This window comes from Athene cunicularia (assembly GCF_003259725.1).
Source record: "Athene cunicularia isolate RWA chromosome 28 unlocalized genomic scaffold, athCun1 chr28_part1, whole genome shotgun sequence".
Classification (NCBI taxonomy): Eukaryota; Metazoa; Chordata; class Aves; order Strigiformes; family Strigidae; genus Athene; species Athene cunicularia.
In genome coordinates, this window is record NW_020799139.1 from 942,566 (window position 1) to 967,538 (window position 24,973).

Below are 24,973 nucleotides of genomic sequence, written 5' to 3' on the forward strand. Positions count from 1 at the left end.
ATGGATGTTTCAGGGGATTTTTTGCATGAACAGTTTTGTAGTGTGCCTAAACTATTTGAGAATGTTCTATTTAATTTTGAAGTTTTATTCAGAGTCCTCATGAAAGATGAAAATGTACTCTTTACTGGTCTGTTTCCTTGATTTCTGTATCATAAAAGTTGGTTGCATTTTGGCTCAGAACTTCCTCTTTTTAGTGACCTCTTATTTTCATGACACCTAAGTAAAATGTGTCTGTTTATAGGCTGACCTTTTGTAAAAGTTCAAGGAGTTAAAGCAAAAATTTCTAGCACAGAGCGGTGAACACTATTAGTGTATTATGGACGTGGATTTATAATTTTATAATCACATACTTAACTAGAAAACATATTTCTTACTGAATCCTGTTTCTGTGTTGCCTAACCAATCTCTATTCAAATCTGAGGAATTTTCAGATAGACTATCGTTGATGTCTTAGCTGCTTGTTCACAATTTCTAGACTCTGAAGAATGGAGTTAGGGCTGTACCATGAAAGATGATTTGACCTTAAACATTGCTTGATAGTACCTTCTCAAACATCCAAGAAATTAAATACATGATACTGAGACAGTGTGGTTAAAAATTAAACATGGTACTAGCACAACTGCTGTCACATGCGCTAGTGAAAGGAAAACTGGTCATGGGTTTGTCTCTGATCCTCAGATGCTTCTTGCTCAATCTCGGCACCAGTCTGTGCTGTTTATAAGAGTCTAATAAGCAGAGGAAACTCGCACTGCTTCTGATGATGTTTGGCACTGCTTGCAGCTTTCTAGAGAAAGAGAAGCTGAAAGGCTGGCTGCTTCCATGGGACAGCGACGCTTCGGCACAGCCTAGTGCTTTGTGTTGTGCTCATAAGACATACAGGTGCCTTAGCTGTATAGGGATTGCTCTCAGATTAAATTGTTTCTCCAGTCTAACATAGATAGTCTCTAGTGAAGAGCAGTTTCTTTAAAACTGGTAGGAAGATAAGGATAGGCTCTGTTTTAAAATACTCCTGACTTTTTCATGCTCTTCTGTATTTAGTGATTAAAGTATAGTTCTCTGACTTGGAGTTTTGCCTTCGTGTATTGACTGTCAAGTTCAGTTTACTGAACGGCTGAAGTCCCAAGAAGGAATTTACATTTGGGAACTATTATTTGGGTCAAAGTGGGAATAATGAATCAAACCTCTGTTTGTGTTAAGAGAATTAAACCTTTCCATACACACTCAAGAAGTTTCCAAGAAATTTGTATTTTCCTTTCATCAGGGAAAAATGTCTTAAAACGCATGTTTCAGATGTAAAATGCACAGCGTGCGGTCTAAAACTTTGAACTTGCTTTGGAGACCTGTAGTTAATTTATCAGCTTCTTCAAGCCAATTAATTTAGTAAAGTGGCAGAAAATTGAGCGAGGGGATGGGAGCATGAGGCAAGGGACATAAAGAGGGAATTGGAGCTTCCTCTTCTGGCAGCAAAGCTCCTGTTGGCTTGCTGTCTGCTGTTAAATTGTAACCCTTAGTATCCTGAGTTTATTACAGAAGTTACTTTCTTAGTGTGCTGAAAGTTCATTTCCCTCTGAAAGGGAAGCTGAGGAGATGCGGAACAGGTGGAAATACTGGGGTTGTCATAATTTTTTCATGTATTGTTTTGAAAAGCATTGCTTATTTCCATTTGGATATGTTGAAGACTTCTTAATGGCACACTGAACCGTTTTTGAAAAGAATTAAGACCCAAATAAAATGGAAAGTCCAACAGGAAGCGTTCAGTAAGGGGCCTTCTAAAGATGGCAGTTGTAAATAGGAATTAAGACTGACAGCACAATCAGGTGGGTGGGTGGGGATGAGATTTTCTAGAACTCAGCATATTAAAAGGCTTGTTAAATTTCATTGTAGAAAGTAAACTTTCATACTTTGCCATTCTGTGGAAAACAGAGTAAAGCAATTTGCTGTCAGCTCTGTTTTCTTTATTACAGTCCCATTGTGCTTGTGGTTTCGGGATAAGATGGACTTAAGCCGAGTGGTGCTTCAACTCTGGTTTTCATTTGTATTTGCCATAAAAGTCTGCATATATATTTAGTGGGTGTAGCCTGTTCTATTTAAGGGAAAGTAGTTGTTTTGAGGCTATTATCTGCATGTGTTTGTTTTAAGAATCATAATCAGAGGAGTAATGGAACTTCCTTTTTCCATTTGGTTGGATGTTACTAGGGGGGTTTTTTGTTGGTTTTTGTTTGGTTTTTTTTCCCCCCCCCCCTGTAGAAATGTGGTGCATACTTTTCTCTGCTGCACACATCTCTTGGGGAAAAATCCCCTTGTCCTTTATACAGTCTGATCATGTGGATTGCTTAGGGTTCCCCAGCACATCAGACAGCATGCAGAGTTGCAGAATTACCCTGAACACTGCACCTTTTGTGTTGATGAGTGAATATTTTGCAGCATGTTTCTGAAGACCACTACTAAACTGAGTTCAACTCTGAAGGAGTCATTTCCTCTTCCCAGGGTGTGTAACTTGAGTCTTTGATGTCATCTGGCTCATTAAAAGATTGGTCTGTGCGGTGGTGATTCTGCCATGGATCAGAGTGCTTCGTGTAGAAACTCAAATAGCTTTTTTCAGATTTTGGCAATTCCTATGAAAGAATTTTGAGTTGTGTTCCTGAGGTAGGTGATAGGAGCATGTTTGGGGGTTTCTTTTTACAGCAAATAAAAGAATTTGGCATGTATTCCAAATACTTTTGAAGCTGTTAGTGTTGCAGGAGTTTTGAGCAGCAGACTCCAGTTTATGCCTCTTGCATTCCAAGGTAAGAGGATGGGTTGGATGACTTCCTGCCTCCCAGAATAGGCTATCCCAGCTCTGATTCCTCTGGCCTTGGTCTGCTATTTTTGACTCGCCCTCTTTTTATATAGCTAGTGTTCTGCATTGGAGAGATTTAGTTTTAGGTTTTATTTTTTATCTGTCTTCTCATGGACTCACAAGGAAAAACAGTAAATGGGATTGGTTATGTGAATGATTATTTCTCTTCAGCTGAAATTGTCTTCTCACATCTTCTGAATTTGTTTTGTAAAGACATAGGTGGTTTGCTGTAAAGACAAACCAGGGAGATATTCAGTTGAATTTGAGCTATGAATAGAGTACCTGGATAGAATTATCTGAGAGATGCTTTTCATGTGGAGCAATTGCTAGGTAATAGAGGAGCTAATTCTTATCCATAATCCTCCTTTTTGTAGGATAAAGCTACAGTAGGTTAAAGATATCTAACTGCTAAATACTGAAACATTTCAGATTTCTGTGCCTTTCTGGTTTTAGGCAGGAATGTAATTTCTTACGTAGATAACTCATCAAAGTATATTGCAACATACAGTAGCAGTGATTAGAGTTTAAAGTTAAATATTGCAAAAAAAATATTCCCCACCCAAAATGTTAAGTGACTTGGAATGTTCTTTAAAAAGTTGTAGATGTTAAAGGCACTTGTGAGAAAACCATTCAGTACATGAAAACTTTCCTAAAAACTGATAATATTAGATCAGCTTTTAAGAATTTGCTGTATGCTTTGACTAAATACCAGACACATGAGATCATAAGAGCCTTTAGTTTTAAACTGTATTCATTGCTTACATGAGTAATCACTAAGGAAAGTTTTTCAGGAAGCCCTGGTTATGGGATTTCTTAACTCTGTAATGCCAAAATATTTATTATTAAAAAATAATGTAGCAAATTTAGCTATGTGGTGTTTTGGTTTATTGAATATAAGTTAACTGGTGGCTTAAGTTAGAAAACTTTCTAAAAAGAAGTGTTTCAGAATCAATTTGCAAGTCCACTGTTCTGCAGCCTGGCAAAGCTTTGCTACAGCAGGTTTCTTAATACACTAAATGGGAAGTTGGATGATGCTCTCCAGAGAGCCACGGTTGAGCCACTTGATTTGTGAAGCAGACAATTTGCTGTGCTGATGTTACTGGTCTTCCATTTTTGATTTGGTGTTTGGTAACTGTAAGGAGTCGACCTGTGTTATATGCATATGTATGCAAAATGGTCTCTAAAAAAATAATCTGGTTGATAACTTGTTAGCTACAAAAAGATACTGATGACTGTCATCAGTACTTGCTTTGAAAATCCAAGTATAGGTGCTGTTTGAATTATAACACATGTAGCAGAGTCTCTAGAAATTAGAAGGCTGAGCTCAGCCTCAGTCATCAATAAGCACTGATGGATGCAAACCCTCTCTCCTTGGAAACCCACTGACTTTTCAGGAGTTACAGCAGAATTACCCTGGGGGTTTTCACCATGCACAGGAAGAGCTCCTTTACCTTATTCACTGAGGTCAGAAATAATGATTGTCTGAAGAATTATGGGCATTCTCCCAGTTTAGAAGAAGTTTCTCGCGTTCTCTGAACACTGGGCAGCTGGCAGTAGAATTCTACTTGTAAGAGAGCTTTGAGAACCTGTTTTGGAAATAGGTCCAGGTGTCACACTGCAGTGCAGCTGCAACCCTTAAGGTAGTTTGCTAAAAAAACCCAACACCACCACCCCCCCCCAAAAAAAAAAAAGCGTTGCAGTATACAGACAACATGACTGTCATGAAAACAGGATTCACCATGATTGTGAAATTTTATGTATAAGCAGTTTAGTGCATAATGGACACAGCATAGAACATGTCCATCATTCTCCGGATGCGCGTGTGTGTGTGGAGGAAGAGGGTGGCATTTTTGTGAAATCATTCCACGAATGTTCTATATTAGGGGAGGCGGATTTCCTAATGGAGCCCTTAATTGCTTTGAGCTTTAAGAGGAAATATCTGTGGCAGGAATTGCTGTGATAGTCTACACCGAGCAGCATATTTTTCCAAACAATTGTATTTTACACAGGTTTTTTTCACGATGTGCTGGATTGCCTCCTGCATGTTAGAAGGATAAGTTTCTCTTAACCTAAGAACACGCAGTTAAGAGTTGATAAAGTTAAGGACATTCCAAATAACTAATTCTACTGACTTCTAGATGTAATAAGTTGTCTTTAGAGATCTTAAGTGTGGCTCATGCAGAGGATATTTTCTGAAGGCTCATGATACAGGCAGAAGTATTAAAGATGCACAATTAGGACTTATGCCATATCTGCATTTTGCCTTTTCTAACACCTCATAACGAAACTACATTTTCCAGTGTTGTGTAGCAGAGTTAGTTGGCCAATGAGTATGACGTAGTTCTGTAAACCAAAGTTTTTCTGTTTGTTTTTTCAATTTACGACTTTGAAAATTCATGGGCTAACTTTATAAATGAGATCTTAATGTTCTGTTCTCACGTAAAAAAAAAAAAAATTTGTGCTTATTGGGAGATTTTTGAGTGGGAGCAATGCATTAAGGAATAGGATGTAGTTTGTGGCTTTTCTGTGGGAGAGGCAATTTCATGGTAATTGTTCTGTCATCTTTACTGAATAACCTCTTTGAGGTCAATAATTGTTAGTGATGGAGGCTGATTTGTACTCTCTAGCTGTCATTACCTTTCCTGTACTCCCCCCCTCCCTCACTCCCTCAAATATTATTGTATTGTGCAAATAATAAATGTATATAGACCTGTGAGGAACAGTGGAGGCTTCCTAAGCTGCCTTTTTGGTTTCTTTGCACTGCCATTTCCATAATATTTCAAGTTTATACTGCAAGCGAACAGGAGGCTGGACAATGAACAGAAGAGCTTGAAAAGCTATGTGTTGGCATATTTAGTTTAATTGAAAATTAACTCGTTCTGCTCTTTTACAGGCATTTGGAAATGCAAAAACAGCACATAACAATAACTCCAGTCGTTTTGGAAAGTTTATTCAAGTCAACTATTTAGAGAATGGTATTGTCCGAGGGTAAGTACAGTATGGGGATCTGCTGGGGTTAATCTCTGTGCTTTTAGGAATTGGTGAAGACCAATATATGTATATAAAATAAAATGCTGCTTTGTTGAGACTCTTCATGTGAGGGTAGCTTGCCGCTGTGGAGTTTTCAAGACTGTCTAACTGAGCTTTGTGGAATTATCAGGTGATGCATAATATTCTTACTTTGCCGTGCAACCAGGCCAGGTTAAGAATTTGCTGCTGAATCTTTACCTTCATGCTAAATGAAGGCTTCTTTCATAACACCCATTGTCCTCTCCAGTTTGCAAGTAAAACCAGAAGATCTGAATTTGTAAAAGGAGTTGGGGAGAAGTGAAATACATTTGAGGAAGCCGTTTTAAAGAAAAAATTTAAACACCAGTTATAGAGATAAAGACGACTATAAAATTATTATTTTACTTGTCATTGTGTGCTTCTATCTGAAGGTCAAACAGAATATTCTATACCTACATTTACTTTTTTAATGTGTCACAGCTGAGTCTTAGAATTGTATTTATATTTTTCATGCTGTAGTAGATGCTATAATGTCATATTACTGTAGTCCCTCAATATTAATCCAAGGTTATGCTTTGCTGCTTGTTAGCAGCGAGCAATTTCACTTCAGGTGAAGAATTTTGTCTGAAAATATGTGTGCAGATATTTGTGTAGTTAGCTGTCTAACATCATGCCATAAAATAATTTCTTTCAGATCTTGCTTTGTAAAATGTATCTTAAATTTTTAACACTTTTATGTGCAATACTTGCAGCATGTCCACATGTTGTCAAGATTTACCTGTCCCAGTTTGGGTACAATGCCATAATACATAATATTGGTGTGGAATAATGCCTGAAGCTGAAGCTTGCTGCCCTGTGGAGTGTCACTAGCTGTCCTTGACTTTTGTGCTCCAGTGTGTCTTTCCTTTGGGTCATCTTTGTGTTTGCCATTTACAAAATGAGAATAACATAAATGACTGTGAACCCTGTACCAGTTTGCTTCAAGTGTTATTCTGAACGAAATTGGCATCTTTTCAGCTGCAGTTGCACTAGCTCAGGAGATTGGTACAATTTGAATACATTTGTTTTGTCTTCAACCTGAGAAAAAAACTGCTCAGCCTTTGGCCTCATTCATTGTATCCCATGTCAAGGAGTTTAGATCATCATTCAGGATGTTACTTTGTCAAACTGTAAGGGTCTTTTTGTCTGGCTGGCTTCCATTTTAGGCTGACATATACTGTCACAAAGGTCTAGTTATTTTGTTAGATTGAGAAGCAGACAGTTATCCAGAATATTTTTGGGTCTTGTAGTCCTTGCATTCCTTGTCAGATAACTGTTAATCTCAGAGTAGATAACATGTTGTTAGCTTTCTACATATCTTGTTTCTGCTTACAATTTGTCATCAGCACTTTTCTAGCTTCACCTGCTTTTTTTCCAGTTATGTCTACTAAAACCAAGCACTGAAGATACGTGTTTTTTAGGTATTTCTCTTTGTTCCAATTACAATATAGTGCATACTGAAATTTTATTTTAGATTTAAAATAGTGGCTAAGCTATTCTCTTGTATATTTTAGTGCAGATTTCATTATTTGAACTCTTTTGGCAGTTGCTGTTGGATGTTTTGTGAGGTCTTTTCTTTGCCCTCATGCTTTTTTCATTCTTTCTGGCTCTTTAGGGCTGTTGTTGAAAAATACCTGCTTGAAAAATCTCGTCTGGTTTCTCAAGAAAAAGATGAAAGGTAAGAGATTAATACCATTTACTAACACAGTTATAATCAGTGGAAGAGTTTGAGCATCTAAAGTATATAGAATAAAAGAAAAATCATTATATTTTCATGAAAGAGAAATTTATTGACTTTGTAGGAACTACCATGTCTTTTATTATTTGCTACTTGGAGTCAATGAGGAAGAGCGTAAAGAATTTCACCTCAAGCAACCTGAAGATTATTTCTACCTCAATCAGGTAATCTGTGACAGGAATTTACCAGTGCATTGAGAAGTGTTTTTCTGTTGTGTTAAAGATGAAAGGAAGCACAACAGATTATCTTTCTTTTCTTGTGATGTCTGGGCTTCATTTGTTGCCTTTAATCATGGATCTCTCTTCACAGCATAACTTGAAAATTGAAGATGGGGAAGATCTCCGACATGACTTTGAAAGATTAAAACAAGCCATGGAGATGGTTGGCTTCCTTTCAGCAACAAAAAAACAGTAAGTGGAATCTTTTAAGCTTTTGTTAGATAGCCATTTAATGTTAATGAATTGCACTAAACTGTATTTGTGTCGGGATCACATTTAGTCTTGTAGCAAGCAAGGAGAGCTGAGTATTTGAGGCCTTATAGACAGTCTTGAACTAGAAGTAGGTCTGCTAACCCGTTAGAACTCATAAGAAAAATTCTCATAAAATTCCATTTTTCTTCCTTAGGATTTTTTCAGTACTTTCAGCTATTCTTTATCTGGGCAATGTTACGTACAAGAAGAAAGCTACAGGTCGTGATGAAGGGTTGGAAGTAGGACCTCCTGAAGTGCTGGACATTCTTTCTCAGCTTTTGAAAGTAGAGTATTTCTCTTTAGCTCTAATGTTTGTTACACCTTTTTGTCATGTTCTACCTCAGCATTTTCCTTGAATGTCTTGTTGCCTAGTTTGCTATATCTAGATCTCATTTATGGTACTTTGACAACATTTATCTTATGGGACAGGGAAGTGGATAAAATTAGTGAAATTATTGAGGTTAGGGATGGAATATAGCCCATAGTATGGAAATAGAATTTGTTTACTCACTGTTAATATTGCTGACCAGGAATAAATTTAGTGGAGATGTGTTCTTTGCCATCATAGGGAAACATCTGAATGAATCTAAGCTGAGAATAATTTAAAGAAATTGAGGAACCCATAGAGCTATTGATGAATGTTGTCAAAGAGCTTGGGCTTCTCTGAGGAAAATGTATGTCCACTGTTGCTATCAAATTATACTCATTGGTCAGTTTGAGGGTGACAGTAACTCTTGTTCTTGTTTGTTTTGAAGGTTAAACGAGAAATCCTTGTAGAAGTGCTAACAAAAAGAAAAACTGTGACTGCTAATGATAAGCTTATTTTGCCATATAGTCTCAATGAGGTGAGTAAAGGAACACTAGTAGACAAATTTTAAATAACTGAAACTTACTTTTTTGGGCTAATACGGTACACTTTCACATTTAGTGAGGGATGTTTGGGAAGTTAGAAGTTAACATTAAAGGAAAATTTTGGTTTTATTTTATCTCTGCTGAGACTAACTTTTGAATGACAATGATCTGAAACAGAAGAGCTTTTTTTAATAAAGTTGTGAACATTGTTTCATCTGCAGGCAATAACAGCTCGTGATTCAATGGCAAAGTCCTTATACAGTGCTCTGTTTGACTGGATTGTTCTGCGAATTAATCATGCACTCCTTAATAAGAAGGACATGGAGGAATCTGTTACAGTAAGTTTCTCACAAAAACAAGTCTTTGTGGGCAGTTGTGTATTTAATGCTAACAGACAGTGCTATAGATGACACGTTCAGATAGCTGGGCTGAATTTTGATTATTCTGAAGTCCATGGTAAATTTCTGTGGTAATATTTAATCATTTGTTTTCACAATAGACATAACTGTTAAATATTCAAAATCTAGTAACATACACAACGGTGCTTTTTGTACTGGTTAGCTGTTGTGGGTTAAGTCACTGTATGACAGATTGCTTATCTAGATTTCCACATCTTCTTTTAGTGTTTGTCCATTGGTGTACTTGATATTTTTGGATTTGAAGACTTTGAAACCAACAGTTTTGAACAGTTCTGTATAAATTATGCAAATGAGCAGCTTCAGTATTATTTCAATCAGCATATTTTCAAATTGGAACAGGTAAGAAATTAGAGTTGCTGAAACAAAACTTTTTTTTTTTTAATCAAGTGCTCATATACTGTGCCAACTTTGCCACTATTCTGCAAACCCCCATGGCATAATTTTAATAATTGCTTAAACATATTTCTGAAAGTCTTATTTTTTAATTTCATGTTTTACTATCGATTGTTATTGTTTGAAGGTTGTAGCCCTGTTGTATTTAGTGCTCTACATATACTAATGATAGCAGTGTCTTTCTTCAAGAGCTAGCATCTCATTTCTGCTTTGACTGCAAGAAACTAAGATGACATTCAGGCAATCCCAGGCAGAAGTCAGATGAAACTGTAAACTTTGAGATTGGAAGTCTGTAGGTGAGGTGTTTGTTTCAGGAGTGCTTTTTGTTATTTGGGTTTCCTTTTACAATGGTAGCTGAGGTGTTTGTTTCAGGTTTTTGTTTTAATGGTTGGGAAACAGTTTCTCTTATTTTTGTCAGTTTGTAAATATTTAATGACCAGTCTTTGTTGCTTCTCCCACCTGACTGCATTTAGGGGATACAACTATATGTTGATATTGGAAGTAGTTCTGAGATCCTGATATTGCTGGCATGTGTTGCTTTACTTGTTTGCAGATTATATCATCTTGCAGAGCGCTTTGAGTGCTGCAGGAGCTAACAGATCCTGTTTCTAGACTGAGGTTTGGGGGGGTTTTTTGTTCTAGACTTGTTTCGGGTTTTTTTTATGGTTTGTGCTGAAGTGTTGTTTGGGGGTCACTCTGATGAAAGAAAGAAGTCATTCTGCAGTATGTGGTATTTTGTCAGCAACATGGAGATAACTTTAAACAAGCGTTTTAAAGAGAAGAAAATTAGCAAACATCCAAACTTTGTATGTAAACATGTTGAGGTCCCAGTTTTGTAACTTATGACAGAAGTGGCTATCCAGGCTAACTAGAGTAAATAGTTACATTGTTTCCTTTTTTTTAATGCCATTTCTCCAAATAAGCTTAATCCTTGAATGACCCGTTTCCTGTATCTCTTGCAGCACGAAGGCCCTCAGGGGGGATCTCTATATCTTTTTAAAGAAAGACTTTTTTGTCTGTAGAAAATGGCATTTCAGCTCTGTAATGTGGCGTGCACACTGAGCAGTCTGTCATTAGTCAGACTGAATTCTACCTACTTAAAAATAATCCATTTCTTAGCATCATCATATAGAGCAGTGAGAGGTGCTCTTTGTATTTTGTTAAATGTAAATCAGCTCATTTTCTGTACACTGTCTTTTATAACATTAGTACCCTATTAGTTTGGGGTTTGGTGTTTTTTTTTTTTCTGTGGGTGTTTACAGCATTAAGAAAAACTGATATTTTGGTTCTATGTCTTAATGGGAAGCTTGTCCTGTCAAGCATTGGATGCACTGTTATTTCAGCAGAAGAGCCTTGTATTCTCTTGTCAGAGAGCTCCACATTTTCTGGACCTAAGCAATATATATCACTTCCTCAGGGAAGTTCTGGTGCTGGTGTAGGGCTGAACTGCCTGTTTTGGAACTTCTGTTATCTGGTCTCACAGTGAAATTTGGAAATTCTGGAACTTGATATTAAATATTTGTCATTTCCAGTAATACAAGAACAATGCAAGAGAAAAATGGGCTTAAATTCCTCTAATCTAGGGTTTTAATGTAGTGATGTAGATGTAATGTCTAACTCCAAGTTGGTAGACTGCTGATATCTGGAAAGGCACAGCAAAACATTCTTTTCACTGTTTTGGTTTTTAAGTAGTTTTACCCCAAGCATCTGCTCTTGAGTGACTTGCCTAGGTGGACCTTTGATCTGACCCAGTATGCCTGCTGTTCTGTTCTTGTTTATAAGTTTTTTTCTTTATTTTTGTTTCTGCTGCCTGAACTAACAAACTCGACTTGCCATAGCTGTTCAAGGATGTCTTTTAAGCACTTAGACCACAGGACATTGAAGGTCAGGGCACTGTACTGATGAGGGAATTTTCTTGAGCTACACAGGAGGAATATAAGAGTGAAGGGATCACTTGGCACAATATTGACTATACTGATAATGTGGCCTGCATTCACTTAATCAGCAAGAAGCCCACTGGCCTCTTCTATCTTCTGGATGAAGAAAGCAAGTAAGCAACAAACGTCTTCTGAAAAAAATGTGTGGCAGGGAGGAGGGAAGGACTGTGAAAGGGAACAGAAATACAGCACTTAAAAAGGAGAGAAATTTTGTGGGAAACAAAGGGTCGTCTTACAAGTATGATCTCCACTGTCATTTGCTTCTGACTCCAATATGGTGGTGATATAAATTGATGCTAAAATTGAACTTTGGCTTAAGCAAAGTTACAAACTTTCACTCTTGTGTTTTACCATGGAATTACAATTGAAATAAAAACGCATGTATGTAAGTCTTTGGAACATTAAGTAGCAAATGTAAATAGTTAATGTGGTGCTCGCTAAACTTGGCTGGTGCAGTGGGAGGAGGCACTGATGTACACTTGAAACCTCAGAATATTCTGCTGTGCGTGGAGCTGTTTGGTTTTGGTCCAGAAATTAAGCCCACCTCTAAGAATCAAAGCAGGTGTGTAAGTCTCAATTAAAGTGTAGAAATCTTAGACAATACAATACTTTACACAAGTGTTCTTCGCTCTGTCACCTTGTACCTCAATAAACATACCTGTCTTTGAAAAATAGTTGACCTCTTTTTTTATTTTGTATTCCTAGTTTTCCACATGCCACCAACCAAACTCTACTTGCAAAATTCAAACAGCAGCATGAGGAGAACAAGTTTTTTGTTGGAACCCCGGTGATGGAACCTGCTTTTATTATTCGACACTTTGCTGGGAAAGTTAAATACCAGATAAAAGTAGGTGAAAGATCTGATGGCCACACACAAAAAATTCCTTGCCTTCCTGATAGTTTTTGTCGGGGTGTGGAAAATTTCCTGGGAATGAGCTGGATCAGATGCATTCTCAGATGTACTTTAGATTTTTTAATTTTTTTTTTTTTCCAGTGATTATGTAGACTGGAGTATAACGCTTACTATAGTGAAAATTACTTGGAATAATTAATTATTCTGAATAGTGGTTAATATCTGGGGTCAGAGCTTCCCTGTGAGCTTGTGATTCGATGTGCCTGTTTTGCAGGATTTCAGAGAGAAAAATATGGATTACATGAGACCGGATATTGTTGCTTTACTACGAAGCAGTGACAGTGCTTACGTTCGGGAGCTGATAGGAATGGACCCTGTGGCTGTGTTCCGCTGGGCGGTTCTGCGAGCAGCTATTCGAGCAATGGCTGTCTTTGCAGAAGCTGGACGCCAGAGAGCTCAGAAAACTGCAGGTATGGTATGACAGAATGCTCTGGAAACACCTCCAAATACTGTACATTTGGTTAGTGCTTGCTGACAGAACTAGTTTACGGCAAAACCTTATCACCCAGAGGCAGTCTTGGTTTGCTACTAAGGTCAAAACTGCCTTGTGAAAATGGCTTAACATTCATGCACCAAAGAGATGGTCACTCTTTTATCTGAGTTCATTCAGACCTCCTCCTCCAATAAGTGCACCATCCGCAGCAGGCTGTGCCAAGTTTGAAGTCTTATTTGTAAAAAGTTGTGGAAGATATTACTGGTTCTACTGTGCATGCTCATCTTATCCCTGGTTTTAATCTTCTCAGATCTCCCTGAAGTTTAAAATGAGTATTCAAGGTTAAATAGTGATTTTTGAAAAGCTTTTCTGAGCAGCTGCAACTTACTTTCTAGTAGGACAGAATTTGAGAACCAAAGTGGTCTAGCTTGATAGCTAACATACTAGCCAGAAACCCTTAGATAGATATTTGGCTTGTTACAGTTGGTGGGGGTTGGTTTATTTTTGTCTGTTCTGCTCATATCTTTGTCAAAATTCAACTTGTTGATTATTTTGTAACAGGAATGGTACGTCAAGGACCCAGAGTTCCCCTTGGAGAACTCCAGAGATCAAATACCCCAGTAGAAAAAGTTTATCGGTGAGAAACACGTACTTAACCCATATCAGGGAAAAGACCTGAATTGCTGAGTTGTATTTTCATATATCAAATGTCAACTAGATCTTTCCACAAGGATAGCAAGTTTTATTTCTTCTGTCTTGTTTATAATTTATTGGCCTTTTTAAAAAGATCAAAACAATACTCTAGCTCATTTTACGTAAGACCCAGTGCTACAAAATGTTGGTGACGTGGCCTCTGCTCCATTTAATACTGGGGTTTTGACTTCTTAGTCTGTGTTTTGTGTATGTTGCTTTTAGCATTGTGAGTTCCCCCGCAGCCAGTCTGTGTCACTGAAGGATTCCTAGGAGCACTTGTGGTTTTTGCAGCCTTATGACATGATTAGGAGGCAGGGCAAGTCCTACAGAACTGCCTTCACACGTTGCTCTGTATAGGCATATTTGCCTTTCTATGGAGTATTTAGGTTTTATACATGTTCCTTTTGCAGCTGCTCAATGCTTGATTTCTCATTTGATTGTTCTGAGGATTTCGATATAAATGCTTTTGAAGACATCATTTCTTTTTATGAAAATAAGAAGTAAGTAGAAATAGGTCTGCACTTAGAGGCCAGGGAGGCACATTCCTGGACAGACTGACCTTCTGAGCATGCTCTGTGTAAAAGCGAAGCCATGAAGTACACATAAAGAGGTGACTTCGTGCTGCTTCATAATTGCTTCATCCTGGACAGTCTCTGTCACTTGCAGCAACTAAGAACTAAAGATACAATTTGGGTGAAAGGGTTGGTCGTAGCCTAACATATCTGTTTCCTTGTGAAACATTAAGAAAAATCTTGGTACCTCTGAACATTTTTGAATACCAAGGGAAGCGAACAGCTGTCTGTAATAATGTTGCTGCCTCAGTGAGCAGCTCAGAATGGTGATAGTGTCTAACAGTCAGAAGTGATTCTTACGCTTCTGTTATCTTTGGTTTGTGCCTCTCTGGAGAGTAAAGAAGGTAAGTTCTCTTCCAAGACACAACACTTCACAAGCACGGTGCATGCTTAAAATAATGGAATCTGCCACAAATTAGGGACCATCCCAGGCTTACTTTGAAAAGCTAAACGTGTGAATGAGTTTGAAATGGAACTGAAAAACAAAATTTCATCAAGTATTCCTGTAAGAGATAGCTTTTAACCTTTCTGATGTAAGTCTGCTTAAGCAGCCTCATTTTAATAGTAGAATCTATTTCTAAAAATATTTATTGCCTGATTATAAAGGAGCTTATATCTATCTGAAAAGGCTACTTAGCTTAACAAAAAGGTTCCTTGCCCATGAATTACATTTTGCTAAATTTCCCTCTGTTTTCTGAATTGGTGGCTCAAGAATTTCCATTAAAAGGTAGAATTAGAGAGTAAGTTTAGTATGAGACCGATAATTAAATTTTAGGGCACTGACAGGGTAGAAAGTGCTGACTTGACATCAGAATTGTTCATGCTTAGGAAAAAGTAGTCTGGGATTGACCTGCTACTGTTTGAAGCACACTTGGTGATGGGATCTCTTGGGGTTTTAACTCCTTTTTTTTTTTTTTTTTCCCCCTCTCATGGCTGTGTATCTTTGTTTGCCATCTTTGTTTTGCTGTGAATCATTTTAGAGACATGCATGAGCAAATCATCGCAAGTATAAAAGGACTTCCATGGCAGGGTGATGATCCCTGTAAGCTGCTTCGGTCACTCAGTCGACTTCAACACCGCTCCCACTTCATGTGAGTTCTGGTGCTCTAGGTATTGCTTTGAAAGTGCAACAGTAACCAAGCAGTTATTCTAGTCCATAAAAAAAAAAAATCCTTGTCCCAAGTTTGTCTTCTGCAAAGAAGTAAAGACAATTAAGAATGAAGTAATTCCTTCTAAAAAAAATACAAAGGCTATAGAGAATGTTTTGTTGCTTCATTGCATTAGCTGAAAGTTAAACCTACTTTTCACGTGAACTTGCTTTAAAACCCAAGTATGTACTCCAAGCTTGTTGTTGCAAAACAATGAGATCTCTCACAAGTTATAACTAATGGTTTCCTGAAGTTTAGGATGCTAACGCTGTGTATGTTCCTGGGCTAAGATTCTTTACATGTGCACACCTACACATGTGTAAAAAAGCAATCTGTGGTCCATTGTGTAATAAATAAATAAATGTAAACTGGGTGGCACATAGTTGGAACATGACTTCCATCAGAGTTAACATGCTTAGAATTAGGAAGATGTGAACTACAGCCTTGTTTGAGGGCTTTTCCTTCCAGCTCTCTGTCTCTGTGGATAAGAGCTATGCCTGAGGTTTGTGCAGTGCCCCAAGAGGTTTGGGGGATGATCTCAGACATACCAGAATTCCAAAGTGGAGTGTGGGGGCATTTGCTATCCTTCTGTCAGGTACTTTCACGGGGGTTCTGGTGCAAGCAGCAATTGCTTCTCAATAAATTATTTTTGTTTCATAGTGCTTTAGTATCATGATGAGAGTTCAGTGATTGCACAGTTAGCTAAACAGAATAACTTTCACAAAAATAGCTATGCAACAGTGGAGTTTTTAATGGCTTTAACTTCAGAATGTTTCACTTTTGAAAGCTTCCAATACCTATAGAGTTTAAAAAAATAATAATTCATATTCGAAGCAGTTTGCATTTCTTGCATTGATCACTTGTAAGAGACGTGCATGAACACACTCTGATGCTGTTGTGCTAATTTTCTTCTATCCTCCTTCTTGCCACAAATTGCACCAACTTATGGCTTGCTGAAATAACAAAAAATCATGTGTATTTTTTTCCTTAAATTATTTTAAATAATAATTTATTATTTTTTAATTATTCTTCAGGAAAAGTAGAGGTATCAAACAAAAGCAGATCATTCCCAAGGTAAAGTTATTCAGTAAATTTAGATTTCTCTTCTTATTTGCTTTTTTCACTGTGAAAATTCATTTTGATTGACAGAACTCACTTCAGAAAATCCTGTTTTATGGTGTAGGGAAGTTGTATCATTTATCCTCTAAAACTTCCTTTTTGACAATGTAAAGGATAGGTAAAAGTTCACCTTCATAAGAATTGCTGAACAGGAACAAGTTGTGAATTAGCATCTGTTTAATTAGACTAGAGATGCCATAAATACAATAAAGCCGTTTGTAATCAAGTCATGGAGGCAAACACAGTGATTCTGTAATTCCCCGTGTTCACCTCACACTCTTGGGATGGGGCAATGGGAAAGTTTCACTCAAGAAGATGCTTTGGCTCAAAAATAGAAATAAGCATGAAGTGTAACACGTCATGTTGAATGTGGATTTGCACTTTGTTGATTATGAAAACTTTTTTCTAGAACTTGCTGGATTCCAAATCTCTGAAGCTCATAGTAAGCATGACTCTGCATGATCGAACTACAAAATCCCTCTTGCACTTGCACAAAAAGAAGAAACCCCCAAGCATAAGTGCACAGTTCCAGGTAGGTGGCTGTGGTGGTGGCACACACCTCTGGGTGCAGCCTGACCTCAGGGGAACAGACCTTCCCAGGCTGATCTTGAAAAACAAAAGTGGATTTTATTCTTGGCGTTTGTCTGAAGTAGGGTTGACTAAACTTGATTAGTCAAGTTAGATTATGTCTGAAGTTAGATTACAGTTAAAGTCTACCCTTCTGCTATGAAAAGTGTTAGTTCTCTGTACTTGTGTGCAGCTCTAGTGCCACTGTTACAGCATATGCAAACTCCACTTTTAATTATCTTGAGAAAAAAATAAAAATAAAAACAAGGGTCTGCTGTACAGTATGGGATGAAATAGGATTTTCTATAGCCGTCAGCTCTGAAACAACCTTATTTCTGAGGAAGAAACTGTACTGCTGTCAAATGCAACTCAAAATGCCGATATCTGAAGAAAAATATTCCCAAATATGTCATTTCAGACTTCACTTAATAAGTTATTGGAGACACTGGGTAAAGCTGAGCCGTTCTTCATCCGCTGCATCCGCTCCAACGCTGAGAAGGTAGGACTGCCTTGAGAGCTGAGCTGAGCTGACTGATTGCAGTCTTCTAGCCCTGTAATGTGGCTCTTTCAATTTGTTCAGTGTCATTCTGTAGGAAGGTGAAAGGTAACTAAGGTGTAAAAACAGAATGTGTTTTCTCTGCTGGACAGAAATAGGAGTCTTCAGGCATTTACTAGCTGTAGACTGCTGATTTTTTTTTTTTTTTTTTTTTCTTTTTGATGAAAACTTGGTGCTTCAGCAGTTAAGATACACTGGCATGCTGGAAACTGTGCGAATCAGAAGATCTGGGTACAGTGCTAAATATACATTCCAGGTATGTAAGGAACTGAAAGTGGATTTTTTTTTTTTTTCAAAAATATCTGCCCTTCTTGGAAAAAAACAGGCACTGCCTCAGAGTCTTTTGTGTCTTTTTCCATATGAAACTTATAACTACTTGGGACGACTATAAAAATTCATTGTCGTCTTGACAGAGCCTGCATGGTAACAAGTTGTAGTCTAATATGTGAGTCATATACCAGTAAGTTGTTCTACTTGTTGTATGAACAGTGTCTCCATATGTGAGTGAGTTTTCTGTAAAATCTGTGTGTGTGTGTGTGTGTGTGTGTGTAGCTTTATAGATCATGTGTACGTGATCTTTACCATTAGCTGGAGGCTGAAGGAAGCCTTAATTTTAGAGAGTGGAAAACACCAGCTGAATTCGGAGTGAGAAATAAGTACTTTCAAACCTTTAATTAGATTTCTAAAATGAAGCTAAAACTCTGAACTTGTGAATTGCCTTCTAACTTTGATCTCTTTCTGTCTCCGCTTGTTACAGGAATTCATAGACCAGTTTCAGGTGTTATTGCCCAAAAATGCCAAAGCCTCTAAGGAGGACATTTGTGTTTATTTGAATAAACTAAAACTGGATGAAAACTACTATCAAATAGGGAAGACCAAGGTCTGTGAAATTTTTCCATAAGCCAATAAGAAATACTGATGCACACTGCAAAATTTAACACACTTCATTTACAGGTGTTACTTTTTTCTGCATTTTGTATTTAAATTAGTTATTTTAACTCTTGCAAATATTGACACAGATGCTGGTAGTTGCTTCCTTGTTTTTGATGCCAACCTGCCTTCTTGCAATGGAGTACAATTCTGTATTTTATATGGATAGTACTTTTGGGAGATTGTTGCTATTGGCATTTGTCAAACAGGTCAGTGTTTTCATTTTAGAAAGGTTCTATGATTTGAAGGCTGTAAGTACAGTTGTATGTTTTTAGAATCCAAACACTGAGATTTAGTAAAACAAAAGGACTCTACTATTTGGGTGTGCTGTCAGCTGATAAGATTTGGTTCAGTAATAAGTATTACCATTGTCATTTTTTTTTAAGCTTGTGGGGATACCTCCTGTGGGGACTGAAAGGCTCCTATTAACTGTTTAGTGATGAGCTTTTCTTTAACTGAGCAGGTTTTCATGAAAGAGGCTGAACGGCAGATACTACAGGATACACTACACAAAGAAGTGATCAGGAAAATCATTCTCCTTCAGAGCTGGCTCAGGATGGTTTTAGAAAGGAGACGTTTTCTCAGAACACGGCAGGCAGCCATTGTTTTACAGGTACCTGAGAATTACCAGTCGTCTTTTCCTAACAAATAAACCTCTCAAATAACACTCCACCTTCAAGTACGCCTCTCTTACTTTAGAAATCTTTCTCCGTAGGCTTGCTGGCGCTCCCGCTCTGTTAGGATGGCACTGCAGAGGAACAATGCTGCCATTTATATTCAGTCAGCATGGCGAAGATACAGGGAGAGAAAATGCTACCTTCAGCAGAAGAGGAGAATTTGTCTTCTGCAAGCCATGGTCAGAGGGCATCTACAGCGTAAGAGGTAAAGGAAAGAGGAGCAATATGATATGAAAATGTGCATTTTAACCACTTGGCTACTTGGCTTCACCTGCCAAGCTCAGTTTGTGTGATATGTTGCCTTAGTAAACAACTTAAAGATAGATATTACCACAGAATTGCAGAATGATCAAGGTTGGAAAAGCCCTTGAAGCTCCTCCAGCCCGACCATGACCCTTCCCGTGATGCTTCCCAACTCCCCCAGATCCCTCAGCGCTGGCTCAGCCCGACTCTTCAACCCCTCCAGGGATCCCGGGGACTCCCCCCCTGCCCTGGGCAGCCCATCCCAACGCCCAACAGCCCCTTCTGCACAGAAATCCTTCCTCAGAGCCAGCATGACCCTGCCTTGGGCAGCTTGAGGCCATTCCCTCGAGGCCTGGCGCTGGGGCCTTGGCTCCAGAGACTCATCCCCCCTCTCTGCCCCCTCCTGGCAGGGAGTTGCAGAGGGCCAGGAGGTCTCCCCTCAGCCTCCTCTTCTCCAGACTGAACCCCCCCAGTTCCCCCAGCCGCTCCCCGTACGACCTGTGCTCCAGACCCTGCCCCAGCTCCGTTGCCCTTCTCTGGCCACGCTCGAGTCATTCAGTGGCCTTTTTGGGGTGAGGGGCCCAAAACTGCACCCAGGAATCAAGGTGTGGCCATGCAGTCAGTATCAAATGTCTGGTGGTGTGTGGAAACTGGTTAAGCACTTAGTACTTAAGCCTTATTCGGCTGAGCTGCACCAACCCACACCAGTCCTAATAAGCCAGACCTCTGTGCAGTCACACTGGGACTGTTAAGTGTATTTGTACTTTGTGTCTGTATTGCTCTTTAGGCTGTATTTAAGCAGTTGGGTACTTTTCTTGACCGCTGGGCATTAAATATTTGTGTTTTCGTCTTACAAATTCTTAACAGATTTCAGAAAATGGTTATAGAAAAGCAGAAAGCTGAAGAAAAGCTGAGAGAACTGCAGGAAGATCATATCAAGACTGATATGAGCAAGGACGAGCACAGTGAAGTAGCAACGGATCAGTTGGCTGTGAAACCTGAGTCAGAGATGGATCAAGCTGTTGGGGCTGGAGATCAAACTCCAAATGAGCAAGCCAAAAACCTGAGCTCCTCTGAAAAAGCCACGTTACCCCAGAAAAACATGACTGAGAGCACTGAGAAAGTAACAAACAGCAGGGAGAAACGTGAATCTCGCCGGCAGAGGGGGCTGGAACATAACGAGTTACAGAATAAGCATGTCCTGCTTTCCTTCGAAGGACCGTCTTTGCTGGGCCATGAGGAACAAACCTCTTCTGAAGAGGCCCTGGAAACTGTTTCAGTGCCAGAGAAATTCACAGCACAAGATACTGTCCTTCAAGGAAGCAGCGAGGGAGAGAAAAGTCCAAGTGAAGAAAAAGCTCTTTCAGACACGCCACCATCAAGTGATTTGAAAGAAAGTGGTTCTATTCCTGAGCAACCACCTGTATCACAAGTAGATGATAAGGCACTTGATAGAACGAAAACACAAGGGAATCAAAATAACCAGATAAAAGGCAGCCAAAGCTTTAACTGCCCTGAAAGACCGACAAATCTTGCACTGAATCTTCATAATACGCTCTCTGCTGCTGGGAGCTTTCAAACTCCAGCTGAAAGCTGGGCAGATAAAAGCAAACGTCTTGTTCAGAAGGCACCCAAAGACCTGGATAGTCCCACTTCTTCCCCAATCCAGAGATATGTGGATGACCCAGGGAAGTTAAAGTACAAGAGAGAGAAATGGAAAGGAAAGAGACAATCTGATGCTGGTCAGAATGATATGCTGAGTCAATCCTTGGATGAAAGAACACGTGCTGATAAGTCTCCTCAGGATCAGCTAGAGTAAGGGCAACTTCCTAATTATTTTTGACTTTTCCAGAAAATAGATATCTTTAAAAATAGATAGAGAACTCCTGAGAGCCTGTACATCTGGCCATGTTAGGGGAGAAAATAGAGCTATGAACAACAGCTGCTTGTTCTTGGCTCCTAGTCCTGCAGTTGAACGTGTATGTTTTCAGAAGCTAACTAAAGATACAAAGCCTGCTTTGCTGAATTAAAATTGGAGAGTCAGGGCTTTAGTTGAAGTGGTGTCTGGAGTTTATTTTCATGTGTCTACTGTCCATTGAAAACAAGGTTTTGGTGACCTGCAGTTTGTAAGCATCGTACCTCTGATATGGCAGGAGATCCAACGTACCTATTTTTTTTACTTCTCCAGTACATTTTGCATTTAAAAGTGAGTTGCAAGAGTTGATCAGGATTCTCTCTTAAATATAACATTGATATGTGGGTTATTTAAAAGGTGGTAAATATTAAGAGACTACAGACTTCTATAAAATATATATTCTGAAACTAATCTTGTAACACTGCAGAAAGAAGGGGAGTTCATCTTCATTAAGTGATCTCTCAACACTGGCCCGGTCTGTTGCCATGAATCAGGTACTGATGCTATTGTGCATATTTATACCTAATTATCCTTGTTTATAAATATTAAAGATTTGTGAATAACTGGCTATAGTGTGTTCCATATGCTTGTGTTTTGCAGGTTGATTTTTTGGCTTGATATCAATGTAAAAAAATTTCATTAGCAAATATAATACAAAAGTTTGAAAACTTGATTTTTGATAAATTCCGTCTTGACCAATGCATTAAATATACTTTAATCTTCTATTAGTAAGCTGATATCTATTGGGTAAAGTGTCTTGTCTTGAAGTAAACCTTTTTTCACCATTCTAGTTTTTTAAAAAACAGTTAAATAATCTATTTCACTCGATATGTAGGTTTTTTGACTCATTCTCTCTAATGTAGCAATCACCAGATACAATAGAAGAAGAAAAAGGCAACAAGAAATATCCTGTGCAAAAGAAGCCCAGTGACCTCTTACCTACCTCGGATGCAGTTGTTTCCATGCAGCCAGCAAGTCAACAAATAGATGCCAAGTATGTATTTTGTGTGTGGCTGGCCTGCTTTTAAGAAAATGAAAAAAAAGAGATTTTTTTTTTTCCCCCTGGTACTTGAATTGGGCATCTTGAGATATGTGCTTATGTCAGCTACATGAGTGGCTGTGTTGATGTAAGCATGATATCTGACCCTGTCGAGGAACAGATTCTCTGCTTCTTGCATAACATTTGTATTTGAACTGGTTCTTTTTAATTCAAGAACCACCATACAGCCTCAGATTCAAAGGTTCATCCAGACTGAAAATAAGACACCAAAAGAAAAGTTCAAGAACCTGGCAAGCATGTAATGCTCTTTCCCTGGCCTGCTCCTCCAGCTTCTGGTGTTCTGCAGCTCAGGGCCTTCCTGAGCCAGAAACCATGTTTTGATATGTGACGTGTGTGTCTCTGTGTTGAAGGTAGTGCTCTGATCTAGTAAACAGCAGAATGTCTAGATATGCTTTATCTGTCTTTCCTTTTTTCTGCTGCTCAGTTTTTCTGCAGGTTGGACTTTAGAGGAAATAAGCACAATAGAGGTTAATCCTATTGTGGGTGTTAGCTGTACTGTTAAAAGAGCCTTTTCTTGTAGGAGAGCCAGCTTCCATTACTAATGTGACAAACTTGTCTCTGCTTTTATGTTCAGGTCCGCTTTTAAAAGTCCTTTGCGTAGACTTTTGGGGAAAAAGCCAGACAAGAAAATTTCAAAGGAGAGTCCTGATGTGATTGAGGAAGGAGATGGCCTCTCCCTTGTATCTTGTGTGCTCTTTCCAGAAACAGGAGGAACCCAGAAAGTTTCAGAGAGTGAGTTTCTATGACTTAATCCTCAGCTTGTTAACATCCATCTTTTCTGTAATGTTTTGCATGGAAACAAATACTGCAGAATTCAGTCATCCTGCTTTAATATACAAATTAATTTCTTTCCCAGCTTCTTCTGGACAGCCAAGTCGCCTGCAGGCAGGGGAGCGCCATGTGAAAGAGAGCAGTAAAACAAAGAAGAACCGTACTATAAAGATCAGCAAGATCTCAAGTGTGTCTCAGAATTGGCGAGCTTCCATGGTTCGTGAGATTGCAAATGCCAATGAACTGAAACATCTTGATGAGTTCCTCCTAAACAAGGTAAAAGGCACTCAGCTGATAAACTTCAGGTCTGTGTTCACTGTTTGTGTGAAATTTTAAAGACTACTTTTCTAGGTCCAAGTTTATATTACGATTTATAGCAAAGGGGAATTGATTTGATGGCTTGACTGACTTAGGTCTGTATTAAGGCCCTTCCTATTCCCTTCTGTAAGTCTCTGAATCCTTCACGTTACATTAAATACTGGTGGCATTCATGTGAGCTCTTCATTTGTTTACAAAGAAGTGGGCAGCAAGAGTTGTAAGGAGATGGAGTTCTCTAGAGCCTACCTACCTGACTCTCCTATTTGGTATCATCATCACAGTGCATTAAGAATGTTGCTTTAAGTAATTGGAATGGTCGTAGAGGACTAAGCCCAGTGACTGAAACTTAACACTGGTTGAATGTTCTTGTTTTAATGAGACTTGATGCAGATGTATTCGCCTTCTAGATCAATGACTTGCGCTCCCAGAAGTCTGGTGTTGAATGTTTGTTCTTTGAAGCCACAGAGAAGTTTAGAGGAAACATCAAGACCATGTACTCTGCTCCTGTAAGTAGTAAGTCTCAATAAAGTGAAAAGTTGGTAGGTAATAAATGAATTGAGTGTGCAGTTTAAATGCTTGGCCTACAGCTCTTTAACAAAGCAATTCTTAGCATAGAATTCAAAGCTGAAAGTTAGACTTGAAACAGAACATTTTACACTTCTGCTGTAATCTTAAGCAGGCTGTTTTGTTTCCCCTTTCTCATTCACTCAGACATAACTTATTTTTAGGAATGGATGGATTTTGCTCTCTTCAGCCTCTTAATGTTGCTGTGTTTAAACACCAGAGATGCCAACAGCTTTTCCAATATTCTTCTGACACTGCCTTGTCTCAGCCAAGTGCCCTTCTACAGTGTAGTGGGGAAGTGAGCTAACTTGTTTCTGTCGTGGGCTGTTATCTTTTACTCTAACCATGAGCATTCTTTCTCACCTCTGAACTTAAACACATAAAAATATGAAACTGTCTCAACAGTATCCAAAAAGACTTGTCTTCTGAATATTTTTTTCTCTAGAATGGGCAAATCCATGTTGGCTACAAAGATCTGGTGGAAAATTACCAGCTTCTAGTTACAAATCTGGCCAAAAAAAGAGAAGAGAAAGAAGTCAAACTGGTTTTAAATCTCTTCCAATCCCTTCTGGATGAATTCATCAGAGGATATACAAAAAAAGAGGAATCTGAGCAGCCCAAGGTACAAAACTTAGTCTGTTACTGGCTTGTGGGATGATTAAACAATTTCACTCTCCTAGGATAAAGAACCTGTGTTACCTCAGAAACCTTTTCCATATCATTCTGAATTATTTGGGAAACACCTTCCATACACAAATCACACATATAACAGACTCCAAATGCTGATACACCTTTTTG

The 24,973-nt window shown here is 38.6% G+C and overlaps 1 protein-coding gene across 1 annotated transcript in view; it reads left to right on the top strand.

Moving 5' to 3' along the window:
* Positions 1-24,973, top strand: part of MYO9B (myosin IXB) — a 41,779-nt gene that overhangs the window by 9,664 nt on the left and 7,142 nt on the right. The window contains exons 3-30 of the mRNA XM_026864996.1: positions 5,733-5,827; positions 7,503-7,565; positions 7,690-7,789; positions 7,935-8,035; positions 8,250-8,379; positions 8,851-8,940; positions 9,169-9,285; positions 9,571-9,705; positions 11,688-11,809; positions 12,402-12,543; positions 12,824-13,019; positions 13,604-13,679; positions 14,146-14,235; positions 15,288-15,398; positions 16,490-16,529; positions 16,984-17,106; positions 17,560-17,650; positions 17,853-17,953; positions 18,455-18,577; positions 19,091-19,240; positions 19,343-19,509; positions 20,415-21,362; positions 21,890-21,956; positions 22,326-22,456; positions 23,097-23,254; positions 23,379-23,569; positions 24,019-24,117; positions 24,621-24,797. Of these exons, the coding sequence (XP_026720797.1) occupies positions 5,733-5,827; positions 7,503-7,565; positions 7,690-7,789; positions 7,935-8,035; positions 8,250-8,379; positions 8,851-8,940; positions 9,169-9,285; positions 9,571-9,705; positions 11,688-11,809; positions 12,402-12,543; positions 12,824-13,019; positions 13,604-13,679; positions 14,146-14,235; positions 15,288-15,398; positions 16,490-16,529; positions 16,984-17,106; positions 17,560-17,650; positions 17,853-17,953; positions 18,455-18,577; positions 19,091-19,240; positions 19,343-19,509; positions 20,415-21,362; positions 21,890-21,956; positions 22,326-22,456; positions 23,097-23,254; positions 23,379-23,569; positions 24,019-24,117; positions 24,621-24,797 (4,134 nt within the window). The remainder of the gene's footprint in view (positions 1-5,732; positions 5,828-7,502; positions 7,566-7,689; positions 7,790-7,934; positions 8,036-8,249; positions 8,380-8,850; positions 8,941-9,168; positions 9,286-9,570; positions 9,706-11,687; positions 11,810-12,401; positions 12,544-12,823; positions 13,020-13,603; positions 13,680-14,145; positions 14,236-15,287; positions 15,399-16,489; positions 16,530-16,983; positions 17,107-17,559; positions 17,651-17,852; positions 17,954-18,454; positions 18,578-19,090; positions 19,241-19,342; positions 19,510-20,414; positions 21,363-21,889; positions 21,957-22,325; positions 22,457-23,096; positions 23,255-23,378; positions 23,570-24,018; positions 24,118-24,620; positions 24,798-24,973) is intronic.